Genomic DNA, 13,845 nt, shown 5'->3' with positions numbered 1-13,845 from the left:
TGGTGGGGGGATGGGTCTGTGGGAGCTCCAGAGTAGGTGGATTTCATGGTGGAGGTGATGTCTTAGGGTGAGAGGAGCTTTTTTTATCAACACTGTTAGCTGATCCGAGTGGCAATTAATTTCCCGGGGACAACTGAGTCTCCCCGACAACCACAAGCATATCCTTCCCTTTATCTGCTGACAAGTTTAAATGAGAGGCAAAAATTCTGCTGACCAGGTTCCATGCCAGAACAATACATTTCCTAGCAGCTTTTCCAACCCAGGGCACCAGGGCACCTGATTCTCCTCCCTCCCTGTCCCTGTGACGGCTCTGCACATCAAAGCACCAAGCACTTTAATTTATTCTGCCCTTTTTATACTCCGCAGAGAAGGCAATGTCTTCGTCCGCTATTATTAGCATTGGAGACTAGGGGCCATATGTACAAACACTTTTTCCCGTAGACACAAAATGGGGAAAAACCTTTGCTACATCTGGCCCTGAGTCTCATGAGTCGTCGCTGGCCCATTTATTATCCTTGGAAAGTATAGATGTCATACATGCTGTACTGAGATATATTATAACTGCACTGAGGATTTGAAGCAGATATTAGATCTTTACTTTTTCATTGCTGTTTTTATGTATATGTATTTTATAGATTTATTTATTATTGTTTATTGAAATGTATTTGATTCTGTGCAAACCTTTATGTCTCAATAGAGTCAAATAAAGTTAAGTGACTTGACCTTGAGCCAAAACAACCTTCTGCTGTAGAACTAGTTCTTTTTTTATTTACTTATTTTTTTTAAATATCTTTATTTGGTTTTCTTGATTCATAGATAGTGCAGCAAACGGTGCACAAAGGCGCTAACATGCACCCACCGGTAAATATTAAACTGTGAAGCAGGCAAACACACCCACCCATTCAAATATTGCAGGCATTAACATGCATTTCCATAGACAGTAGAAATCACATGTAGAACACATACTTATGCTAACCATGAAGCAGCAACCTCCCCATTAAAATCAGTTAGAACCCCCAACCAGTTTCTTGGAAGCTACTGATGGCTCCTCAGCTGCTTTTATGTAGTTCGTGAAAATGGAGTTCATTATGTAATGCAGAGGGTCTAGAGCTGTGTGGTGCTCAGCTTTAGACCCCAGCAGCAACAGCTTTGCTCCGCTTCAGACACTGAGAGTGGCAACCATACATACTGTGTCAGTGACATCAAGGAGCCTGCAATACAGGTATCTTCAGTCAAAGCTGTGTGGTTGTTGGGCCCCGTGCCATCCATTACACTGTGTCTAAAGACTGGGCTGGTAAAGAGGAATGCAGTTGGAAGCTGAAGCCATTTGAGTAAGCTCGGGGGCCTTGTGCAAGTGTTGTGAATAAGTTTGGAAGCAAGCCAGGCAGAACAAGAGCTAAGATGGGAATGGAAACATAAAAGGACCTAAGTGGATGTTGGGGGGAGGGGACTATGGGAAATACGCATGAGTGCACATTTATGTGCCTGCATGCATGTATATGTGTGTGAGTGTGTGTGTAATGGAGATGCTGGGCATCAGATCAAAAGCATTATTTGGTGGCAGCAGAGAATAGATCAGTCATCTTTAGCACAATGCTTTGCTGCTGTGGAATAATGGTGACTATTTTTACAGAGTAGGCTTCTGTGTTCTGGCATGATTATGTCAGTCATATGTGATGTTGTGGGCATTATTGGTGTTAAACTGTTCAGAGATTACTTACTTGTGGGCCATTGAGGGAATATTGTAAGCATTTGTGGCATAATTGTGGCCACCCCTGGCATAAATAATGATGGACACCTTTGCCATGATGGCATACCTCTTTGAAATATTGTAGCAATCCCTGGCATAGCTTTAGCCATCCTTGCTATATTGTTGGCATCGTGGTGCCCAGTCATATCACAGTTGTAGTCTTGGCTTACATGTGGCCATTTTAGAAATATTATGGGCATTCTTTACTTTATGTTGGCATCCCTAGCATATGACTGTCATGTTAGGGCTTGTGAGGCAAAGCATGTCGGTGCCAAGCCGTTGTTCATGTGAGTAGGTGACGAAAGTGAAAAGCTGATGTTGGATTTAAAGCAAAAAGTGTTTCAATTTTCAGAAAATGACAGGGGATCTTGGGAATCATTTTTACCAAAAAAAGAACAGTATGCATTTGATAGGCTGTAGTTTGTTTGGATTTTGGGAATCATCTTTACCAAAAACTAGCAGTATGCATTTGATAAAGTGCTGCTATTTTCAAAACTCAAAAGATGATGTTTATAGACAAAATGAGTGGATGTTCAGAATCCATTTAAAGCTTATAGTTAAATGAGAATACATGCTGACTTGAGGAGATAGATTACTGGTGTTATTTCCTTGGTCAAAGAATGGATTTTCTTTTATGGCTGTTATTCATATGTATAATGGCATTTTATACAAAAGTGTTTTATGACTTTATGGCACATAATCCTGTGTAGAAGAGGTTGGAAGGTCCTTCATTGGAGAGCATTTTCTGTATTTGGTTTTTTATATGGCTCTCAGCTAAATGGTTAAGAGCTAAGCGGAGTAACAGTGTCATGCATGAGAGCAAAAGAGATAAACGAATGCTAGGAAGAAGGCTGAACATTAGAGGAGATAATTGGAAGAGTTTGATAATTAAAATAAATTGTGGATAGTGAAAGGGCTGGAACATTTCAGCAATGGTGAAGAATATAACTCTATAGAGGAGCCACATCAGATTTTCCAGTGAAACACAGAAAACAAAATACCAGTGGTATTACCTGGCTTTTTCTCATGTCTTGCTAAATAAACTGCATATGTATTTCCTTTCTTTTAACTGCCCTACCCAAATATTTATATATATGGGGGGAACTTGAAATGTCTTGTGTAGTGGCCAATACAACGGAGTGTTTGGTTTGCTTTCTTTATATTGCTCAACCATTACTACTGACAATTCAGAGTAAAATTATCACACAGTACCAGCCTCTTGGTGGCCATGGCATGGATTTACCACTGCCGATACAGAGTAAAATTATCACACAACAACGGTCTCTGTTGGTGGCCATGGCATGGGTCATTAAACCACCCAGTGCTGCCTAGGCCCTCTTCCTTCTTTGCCATGGCAGACAACCTTGAAGTGGTATTCCAAGGGACTGAAACATTAGGGCAAAGGCATGGATCACCCAACCGTGAACAGGTTTACTTGCCCATCCCTTGTTTCCCTAAGCAGTGGTTTCCATCCAAAATTCGACCACATTTGAACAACCAGTTATACAAAACAGAGAGACTTGGCGAATCACAGTTTGAAAGTATAATTACCACCTTTCCTAGCTTCTCTAAGATTGGTACCCCCAGATTACATCTTTCGTAGTTTATGAAAAAACATCAGATGCATATTTCTGCAATTTATTGTTTCTGAAACCATATGTTGGCGCACTGATTTAGAGTTTTGCTGGTTTGTAATATTGCTGATGACCAGGGTTGGGATCAGGCTGAGTAGTGGCAGCGAATGGCAGCGTTTGTGGTAGGATTTAAAGTGATGCATGCTCTTTTGAGTTTTTTGAGGTGATGATTTTTGGCTCATCCATGTTTTTCTGTTTGATTACAGTACAGATTTTATGGTGAACCCGTGGTAAAAGCCTGTGTGGAGAACGGGACCAGCTGCATTGACATTAGTGGGGAGCCTCAGGTATGTAGAATTGCCTCTTGGTAAAGTGATGCACATACTAGTATCTAACTGACCAGGTTTATCAAAATGAAAATATTTCCCTTACATTTTTTGCTTGTTGACATGCTATTAGGTATAAAAAATAACCATAACATTAGTATATCAACTCTGAGTTGTAGTGTTATCAAAAATGCTGTTTTTGTTTTGCTGTTTTTCATTAGACCCAAATGCAATTGCTATTCCTGAGTTGGTAATTTGGCTTCAGTGATGCTTTTTAATGATTCTAGTGATCACATGCTTTGCTCGAGCTCTAGGCAATCCCAGGGAAGTTCTTTATCACTGTAGAAGTGTGAGTAAAAATGAACAAAGCTAATAGGAGTGGGTCGATTGCAGCAGGGAATGGTCACAGGGCTTAGCACAGCATGCTGCAGGTAGCCAAGGCCCATGGGCATGGCCTTAAAAGTGTTACAAGATTGACATGAATAAAGTGTGGGGCCTGATTAAAGCCTTGCATGGTGAGGTGGGCAAGTTCTCCAAATAAGGTCACTCCAACCGTTTCTAGGCATGGTTACCATTGGTAATGTCATAAAAAGCTGCTCAATGTTAGCCTTATTATGAATCTCCTGACATCTTTAGATGTGTCAGGGAGTGATATTCCATATTCATCTGTCTCCTTTCTGGAATTTGTCTGTGCTCAGAGCGAATTGGTTGCAGGGCATAGCCAGTGGTAATGCCCTGTACCTAACCCACCACAGGCCTATGCTGGATCAGGAAACCCAGTTGAAGGTCCAAAAAGGGTTCTAATACCCTAACCATGGGTTTGCAACCCTTGTCCTGGGTTTGAGAACCTTGCAGTAAAATCTGCATTTTAAAAAAATGTATTTAACAACAGTAGCACTTTCTGTTTTGGGCTTCCCTCCACTTGAACTAGGGGATGCTTTCCATGTTTTCCTATGGTTTCTCCATTTGGCAGTCCCTGTGTCCAGTAATGGCAACCGCAACATTTCTTTTCAAGTTGCTCTTAGGAGAACCTAGGATCTTTGATCCAAACTTTGGGTTCACAAACTCAAACTGGACAACTGGAGTAAAATCTCCAAATTTCCAATCAGATGTATTTTTTTGTTTTTTTGAAAAATGGTCCAGATATCTCTATCTTGATTAACATGTTACATTAGTTTCAGGCTCTTCTGAGATACTTTTCTAATGCCAGTATGTGTGATAGAGACGTGGTATCATCTGTGTTATTATTGGTACATCAGAATATACTTTCTAAGGCAACTGTTGATTTCCTAATAACTTTATGGCCATTCAAATATGCAAGAAGCTTCCTAAATAAAAGGTTCTTCCCAGTTGGGCTCTGCACGACAAAGGTTGTGCAGCTCTGTCAAGCAGGGAGGAAACAAAAAAAAGGGGAGGTCAAACAAAGTGATATTTCTCATGTTAACGCACATCAGATTCTTTGCTCTTTGACAAAGAAAAACACGACTGAATGCATTTGAGGAATTGCACGTAACTTGGTGTGAAAGTAGAACTTTACCCAAGAAAGCGCATGTGCTTGATTATAGAGTAAGGGCCCGATTTAAATGTTGGCGGAGGGGGAACTGCATCTCAGTTGCGACAGAGTTCCCCCCCAGCCAACATTATGGTCTTCCCGCCTAATTTAAAAGAGGGCAGGCCACAGTTTGATGACGGCAGAGACTACAACATCTTTGCCGTGGTCATAGCCCTCCGACATAGTAAGGAATGTGGGAGGTTTGTTTGGATGTCCACACACCTAAGTTAGAGGGGCGAACATACAGCTGATTTTCAATACCTGTCACAGCCAGGGGAAAAGTCCTGAAATGCTCAATTCCCCCATCCCCATGGTAGGAAACTCCCATGGTGGTGGTGGGGAGGTGGTGAGGGTATTGTTTAAAAAAAAAAAAAAAAAAAGAAAATTCCACTTACAGATCTTTTTAAAAATAAAAAAACATTGCTTCTGTGCGTGCAGCACATGTTGACTGAGACGCCTGTCAAACTTACAATGCATTGGCAGGAACCACCATCACAGCAGTTCCTGTCAATGATAGAAATGTCCAGTAGGCCAGCAGACAGTTCTAAATTTGGTGAGTGATACCTCGTCAGGGTAGTGGAGAAATCGGCTACCTGCCCAAATATGAATCCAATCCAAATTCCGTTAAGTAGCTTTTGAGAAATTAGCTTTAGAAAATTGGTTTTCTAGGACTTTGAGTGACCCTCGCTGTCAATCAAGATAGTCCATCTGTTAGTCCATGGTTGGTCCACTATCCCACTTTTAAAAGACAAATAAATCCAAATGGAAAAGGGGGCTTTTTTTTGTATCCATCACAGGTCCCAAAGCTGGGTTCATAGGCCTGAAACAATCTGGAACTCCAAGAAAAATATTGTGACTGTATTACAGGGAAAAGAAATCTTGAAAGAGCCATAAGAAGCATCATCGCACACCCACCAGTTCAAGTGTTGAGACCCCAATGGGCACTCCCTGCGTGTAAAATGTTTTCCTCTAAAAGCAGGGATTTTGCTGCAGGATTCGTGGGCCCTAGTCTGGGTTTGTTGCCCCAGAGATCTGCAAACCTAGGACAAGTGACAGTGATCCCACAACAACGGGTCTGGAACCTTGTTGGACATAACAGAGTAAGCAAAACCAGTGCCTTGTCCTGATTGCTGCAAGTTTTTGGGCTTCTAGCTAACCTTCTCGGTATGAGACTTGGGGTTGGCTGACTGTGACTGGTTGGACACATGCCCTGCCATAGACAGCTTCTGTGGCCTCCCGTCACTGCGCATGGACTTTGGCCTTCAGGACCTGGACTTTGTCCGTGGACAGCAGGGATTGGCCACCTGTGGCACATTGGGAACAGGGAACTGTTGGCACACTCAAAAGACACCAAACTGTCCCTAAAAAAAGTAAAGGTTAAAGTGAAGCCTTGCGTAACTTTAGTTAGAACAGCTTTTTTTTTTTTTTTTTTTTTTTAAAGTCAGGTATTCACTTAAACACAAGGAAAGCTGTTAAGCCGCTGAAATTTGTATATGATGGATGGGACAAAAATTAATAACTTCACGTCAGCCATGCAAACCATACACCAAATTCAATGCTTTTGAGTTCACTGTATTTGCACCCATACATAACAAACCAAACTCAAACCAATAAATAACATCCTGAATGATACAAATACAAATGTATTAAGTGTTTTGTGAAACGTAATCTCACCTGGAAAAGTATTAACTATCTTTGTTGCATTTGACACATCAAAGATGAGTTTATGAGCATTGCGGTTTTCACTGCTGTTGTGCCAGTTATGGATTGCGCTTCTATCCATAGTTGGCGGATGGTGGCCATATGTTTTGTCCTCCCTCTTTATAAGAGAAATTCATGCAGGAAAAAACCCTGGCATCTGAGAATGTGCAATTATATTAATGTTTTGGAAAATGTAGCGTGAAACATGAGGATTATTGTCTTCTATCTCTGTAGAGGTCTCCTTTAAATTTTATGCCAATGTTCTCTTGGTGGTGCTAAAGATCTGGGCAAAATGCAGGAGGTATTCCTTCTGCTTGACTGGCTTTAGATCCAGACGTATACCTGCACATGAAATCAAACAATAAGTAATCTAGGAGAAAGCATTCCTGTCTCTGCACATGAGAGGCCCTCATTAGGAGTTCTGTTATTTCACCTGGAGTAGTAACTCAGGTAGAAATAACACAGTATTCAACTGTGAGTGTTTTCAGCGGCCAGAATTATTGACTCTGAAATCTCTGGACCTAATAATTCTGGACCCAGGGACACCGGGCCTTTCAGAGATTGCAGGGGCTGATGTTTGCAGCAAGCAGCATTGCACAGACCTACCTGCTTCATTATGTGTCAATTTATGCTCCCCTCAGACAGGTACAAATGTGCTCATTACCATTTCCCCCATTTGAATCCCATACCACCAGCTTTCCCAACGACATTTTCTGCCTCTTCTGAACAGGCAAAAAAATGTAAGCTAACTGCTTGGAGAAGCACCCAGTTGACGGTACAACAGTATTTCCCCTTTTGAGGAAAAACTCAAATGGCCAGACTTTGTACAAGAGATACCGGAGGTAAGTTTCCCAGCTTGTATCCTCACTACAAACACCGACCAACTTGTAATGAGGTCCTTTAGTATAACTTGACTTACTCCAGAGATTGTAACTACTTCTGGCGTTTAGAGTGACCTAATAGGATGAAATATTAAAATTGTATAGTTCTATGTAAGCTGTATGTGTTTTATTGCTTCCCTGTCACAAGGTTAAGACCAAGAGTGTGTATTACGACCCTTCATTATTTCATCTTCACTGATGTAGAGTAAGTCTGGGATTTAATTTCAAATCCAAAGATTAGTCACTAGTAGTAATGAGGCTCTGCCACATTGCAATGTAAGAGAGAAACTGGGAGCTTGGTTAAGCGTACTGAGTGATGACCACAAATATTAGCTCTGCAGCAATGGACTTGTGTTTTATATATGTTCTATTATGTCTAAAGTTAATGGATTTCCATGCCAGCCAAAAAATATGCATACTTCATTCTGAATGAATTTTACAGCATTTCATCAGTTGTGATAAATTATGATGTGTATTGAAATTGACATATTGGTTTGTAAATAATATTAATAAAAATGTTGGCCTATGGGAAGCCTGTATACAGTCTCATATAAGGGTAAGTGGGGCCTCATAACTAAGAATTAAGTTGCAGGCTATGGTTGCCCTAAAATTTCTTTGGGAATTTCCCTAAGAACCGCTCTGAGTTACTTTTACATCCAGTGTTTTGCAGCCCTATATCACTGATTGCCAGCTAGACCGGATCCTCGGGGTTTGCCCCTGTTCCCAATGTGTCCACCTCTTGGCAGCTCCAAACTCTACTAGCTATCATAGCACAGAGTTAAAGAATGGCCAAGCCGGGGGATGGGGTTTAGGTTGGGAACAGCGGGGAAGGAGACCTGTGGAAGCAAGAGTTAAGAACACAATAGCAAGGTCATTCACATTAATCTTCATGAACTTTGTTTTAATTCTTTATGCTCTAATAATATGAGAGATCAAGATGTTTTCAATAATGTGACCTTTTTATAATCATATGATCTGAACATTGAACTCTCTCAAGTTAATCCTTAGAATAGCAATTACATCACAACAAGAGTCAATTAGTACATTCGTTCCCAAATAATTAACTGCTATAGGATTCATGAATTACACTGTAGAATTGACAAACTGACTAAACTTGTTTTGTCTAGAAAGATCACACTCTGTTGATCTAATTTTCAAGATTCAATTTGCCCAGAAGTTATTGTGCACCTTATTGCCAGACTGTGCAGCAAGACTCAAGTACCTGGAATGATCGCGCGCTCTGCCGATCTGAACTGCAAGGGTTAATTGCCAAGAATGAATTGCGCTCACTGTTGCTGATTCAACCATCAAGATTCAAATGCCTTGAAATGATCGCGCACTCTGCCGATCCGAACTGCAAGGGTTAATTGCCAAGAATTAAATCGAACACACTAAATCACAAAGCCAAAAACTCAAATGTTTCTCGAAACGTAGTCGAGGGCCTACCCCGAACTCCGCCTTACTACCACCCTGCTTGAAGATCAGCAAGATAATGAGGACAGGGCCAGGAAATGTCCAAGTAGGCCTCCGGAACAGGAGCCCTGAAAAATGCTGCTGCTCTGCACTGGGACCTCTGAATAGTGAGCACATGGAGCTGGGCTGGGTTCCTTAAATACACCCAAGCCCCACCCACATGCCACACCTAACCAGGCTTCAGGAAAAGCTTGAAAATGAACAATACATTATAAGCAGCATTAATGACATTTCAAGATAAATACCTGCAATGCAAAAAGTTATTATGCAATATCAACACACAATGCATGAATTATTACATTGCATAATGTTTGGCATTTTGCATTATTTTGCTCGTAGAGCGCGCACTGCCCTGGTGTTGACACTGATGTAGTTTTCCTGAAAGTTTGGATCTTAAGTTATTGTTCTTTGCCTAAATTGCAGGGATCACATTACATTTTTCTTTGATTGAAGGTCCTGTTCATGATGGATGCCTTTTTGAGCAGTCACATGCGTTCCACCACCTATATATTGTCTTTTTTGTTTGGTTTTTGGACTGTCTAATTTGGTAAATTTGCTTTCTATCTCCTTCTGTACTACATCATTAGTGTTGGGTCCAACAAAGTTGACCAGGCTAGCTTACTTCTTATTGGCTTCCATTGATTCTTGGTTTCCTGCTGTTATTTCTTCTGCTTGGGCATGAATGCTCAGAGTGAGTTCTTCCCTTGAGCCTTTGATGAATTGGCCTGCACAGGTCAGCCTTAACATTCTGGTCCAGATGTTTAGCAACCTGAATTGATCCTGGCAGCTATGTCTTATAGTATATCTATCACCAGTACTTTTAAGTCACAAGGGTCACCAAAGAAAATGTAACATTCTGACCCCTCATGTCTTATGAATTACCTCACTTCTGGGTGCCATTTCAAGGCCTTTGCCACCTTGGCACACTTCAGGTGTGCTTTGTTGTGTTTTTTTGTTTTTTTTCCCAGACCCTTCTTCCTACATCTATGAATATTTGTATATTATATTGTTATATCTCTAGTGAATGCTTTCCAAATGGGAAGTGCTTTAGAGTTTTTTCTCGAGTTCATCTGATGATGCTTAGTGCCCTGGAAACTCATCAAGTCCAGCAACTCAGAATGTATTATAACTGCATCTTTTTAGGGTTTTCCTTTTCTGTTTTTTTGCTATCAACCAACGATGTACTGAATCTTTTACATTTCAAAATCTCCACAGTGAATAATTCTTAACACCCTTTCACCTAGTGCTTAACCTCACACCCCGGTTCCTCTATAAACCGGTATTAATATTTCAAATAAAATTATGTTAATGTCTCCTTGTAGAAGTGATTCATTGAGGAAACGTTAGATGAGCAAATGGCCAAGATTCTTCTATTGGGTTCTTGCGAAGTGAGGGCCAAACCCATACAGTTACTTTAAGTGACATCATAAATTCTGTTGTTTTGAGCTCAGTGCAGACACCCTGAAAGATTCTAGAAAACATTTTTTTTGTTTTGTTGCAGTATTAGGCATAACTTGGCAAAAGAGACTGTTTCCTCATTAAGAAATGAGTCATGCAGTGTTTTTTATGGTCATCTGCACGCACCTTCCTCAGACCTGTTCTGAGGTGGATATAAATCTAGTCGTAGATTCCGTTGGACAGCAGCCTTTCTAACCCATAATCTCTAATGACCTACACTGCCTTAGGCAAAAGACTGTCTTTTTATGTTCTATCATCTATAGTCCAGGTCTCACATAGGGTCAATTTTTAAATCCAAAGGTCCTAAGAGAATTGCATTTACACAAGAAAATAAAATGTTTTTCAACTTCGCCTCCCGCTTCTTTAACTGAAGTATTACATAACATGGAAATTTCAAGGCCACTAACATTTTACTTGGACAGATCATGCTCTTTTCTAAATTTCGTATGTTCATCATCTCTTGAAACTTTGCCTTCTTAAATCAGTGTTGCAAGTAACATCACCCAGGCTCATAATCTGTTCGTCGTTACAGTGCTGCAAAATCAATGGATGTCTGTCTCCTCCTGAAACTTTATGATCAATCAGCTAGAGAAAAAACTCATTGTAGAGTTCTCTGGAGCAGTAATGTGGTGCCACTGGTCATGCATGAGATTCTTCTTCACACCACTCTTGTTGTCTTTTGATGTCTGCTACTTTTTATTCTTGTGCATTCATCATGTCAGGCTTTAATTCGTGCAGTAAGTACCTTCTATTGAGAAAAACTGCAATAACAAATAGTTTTATGTTTGGAAATTGGCTGCTAGAATAAAGAGAGCTATTGTCGTGTTCCTTAATCTGTTTTATAATTTTAAATAATTCTTGAAAACATCATTGTAGGAGCCTGGCCTGGTTTGTAGTGGGTACCAAAGGTACTTACACCTTAGACCAGGTCCCATTATCCCTTATTAGTGAAATGTAGTCCGTGTCAAGAAGCCAGGCTCTCTAGGGTTAGTATGGATGAGTAGCCAAGGCCTAACTAGGAGTCATGCAAAGCTCATGCAGTACCACTGTAGTCACACAGTACTCACACACATGAAAGAAAATACTCAGTGTTACAAAAATAAATGTACTTTATTTTGGTGACACAAATGACAAAAATACCATATAGACTATACTCCCTTAAGAGATAAGTACCACACAAAATATATACACACTAGTATGTAGAAATAGCTGTAAAAATAGTTAGAAAACAGTGCAAATAGTGAAAATCACAATAGTTAGAAATGGGCCTGGGGGGAACACAAACCATATACTAAGAAAGTGGAATGCGAAAGTCGGTTTCCCACCTAGTCCAGGGAAAGTGTAGTGTGTAGAGGGGTGCTGGGAGTATTAGAAAACACCAAAGGTGTAAGTAATAGAACCCACCCCAGAGCCCAGGAAAGCAGTAGTAAATCACAGTAACTTTCCTAGAACACCCAAGAAAGAAGATATTGCAAGCACCAGAAGAGACTGTAAGACACCAACAATGGATTCCTGGACCTGAAGACCTGTGGAAGAAGGGGACCAAATCCAAGAAGAAATTAAGAGTCCAGGGAGAACAGGAGCCCCTGTTAACCCAGATGAATGTGCAAAAGAAGAACAGCCTGTGAAGAACAATAGTCAGTACTACATCCAAGAAGACCGATGCGGGTTCCTGGTTGGTGCAGATGATGTCCCACGCCAGATGGAAGATTGCAGTCTGGTTTGCGTCACTGAATTCCGCCAACAAGCCTTGGCACACGCAAAGCTCGCGGTTAGCGGAAAATGGCGCAGCCTGGGACCAGGAGGGACTTGGTGGACTCTACCCAGGAGAGGGAGTCAGAGGAACACTCTTGGGGAGCTCTGAGCACCACCCCTGGAGTGGTGATGGAGAGAGGAGTAGTCATTCCCCTTTCCTTTGTTTAGTTTCATGCCAGAGCAGGGAGTGGGGGTCCCTGAACCGGTGTAGACTGGATTATGCAAGTAGGGCACCACATGTGCCCTTCAAAGCATTTCCAGAGGCTCTGGGAGGCTACTCCTCCCATGCCTGTAACACCTATTTCCAAAGGGAGAGGATGTAACACCCCCCTCTCCCAAAGGAAATGCATTGTTCTGCCTTCCTGGGCTCGAGCTGCTTTAGCAACAGGAGGGGAGGAACCTGTCTGACGTGGCAGCAGCTGGGGCTCCCTGGAAAACCTCAGAAGGCTGTAATGGCATTACTGAGGGGGTCCTCTAAGGAGCCCCCAAAGTGTATGGAATCATACAACCAATGCTTGCAAAAACCTTGGGGTATGATTCCTACATGTTTGATACCAATATTTGGAGTTTTCACTGTGAAGCTGGATATAGTTGGTGACCTGTCCAGTGCACGTGTAAAATGGCGTCCCACACTCATGAAGTCAGGGCAAATGGTCTTGGAGGTCGTGGGGGCACCTCTGCTAGTGCAGGGGTGCCCTCACACGTGGATTCTGCACCCAGTCTTCAGGGCTAGAAGGCATGCAATAAGGGTGAGTTATAAGTGACCTGGTGCAGTGTAAATGGCAGTGAAAGGGTGCATGCACCAATTCACACAGGCTGCAATGGCAGTCCTGTAGAAGCCTTTGCATGGGTGGCAAAAGAAATGCTGCAGCCCATAGTGGTCCCCTGGAACTCCCATGCCCTGGGTACCTAGGTACCATATACTAGGGACTTATAAGAGGTGGCCAGTATGCCAATTTTGGGTGAAATACTGGATTACCAGTATGCAGTGACAAGATTTAGAAGAGGGAGAGAACATAATCACTGGGGTCCTGATTAGCAGGATCCCATTGAACACAGTCAGACGCACTGACATAAGGCAGAAAGTGAGGGTAACATGCCAAAAAAAGGTACTTTCCTACAGTCATGCAATTAACTTTATTTTATTCACTGTCATACGGCTCAAAAAACAACCATACATAGACATTTTCAAACCATGGAGATCATTGTGGTTAAGATGTTCATGGAGTGGTGTGGCCAGGATGGCCGACTGGACGGGCGGCTGAGCCCGGAGCTCCATGCCGGCCTTCTTTTATCCTGACCCATCCGCCCTGCTTCCTGGACACAATTGCCTTACCGATCCTCTTCCTCGAGGGGGGGATCCCTGCTCATGGGA

At 41.8% G+C, this 13,845-nt stretch overlaps 1 protein-coding gene across 1 annotated transcript in view; it reads left to right on the top strand.

Moving 5' to 3' along the window:
• The window catches only part of SCCPDH (saccharopine dehydrogenase (putative)), a 153,113-nt gene that overhangs the window by 25,129 nt on the left and 114,139 nt on the right, over positions 1-13,845 (top strand). Inside the window, exon 3 of the mRNA XM_069235082.1 lies at positions 3,591-3,671. Coding sequence (XP_069091183.1) covers positions 3,591-3,671 — 81 coding nt within the window. The remainder of the gene's footprint in view (positions 1-3,590; positions 3,672-13,845) is intronic.

Source organism: Pleurodeles waltl, chromosome 5 (assembly GCF_031143425.1).
Source record: "Pleurodeles waltl isolate 20211129_DDA chromosome 5, aPleWal1.hap1.20221129, whole genome shotgun sequence".
In the NCBI taxonomy this organism is placed as follows: domain Eukaryota; kingdom Metazoa; phylum Chordata; class Amphibia; order Caudata; family Salamandridae; genus Pleurodeles; species Pleurodeles waltl.
Note: the sequence above shows the minus strand (reverse complement) of the source record. Positions and strands in the feature narration are given on the sequence as shown.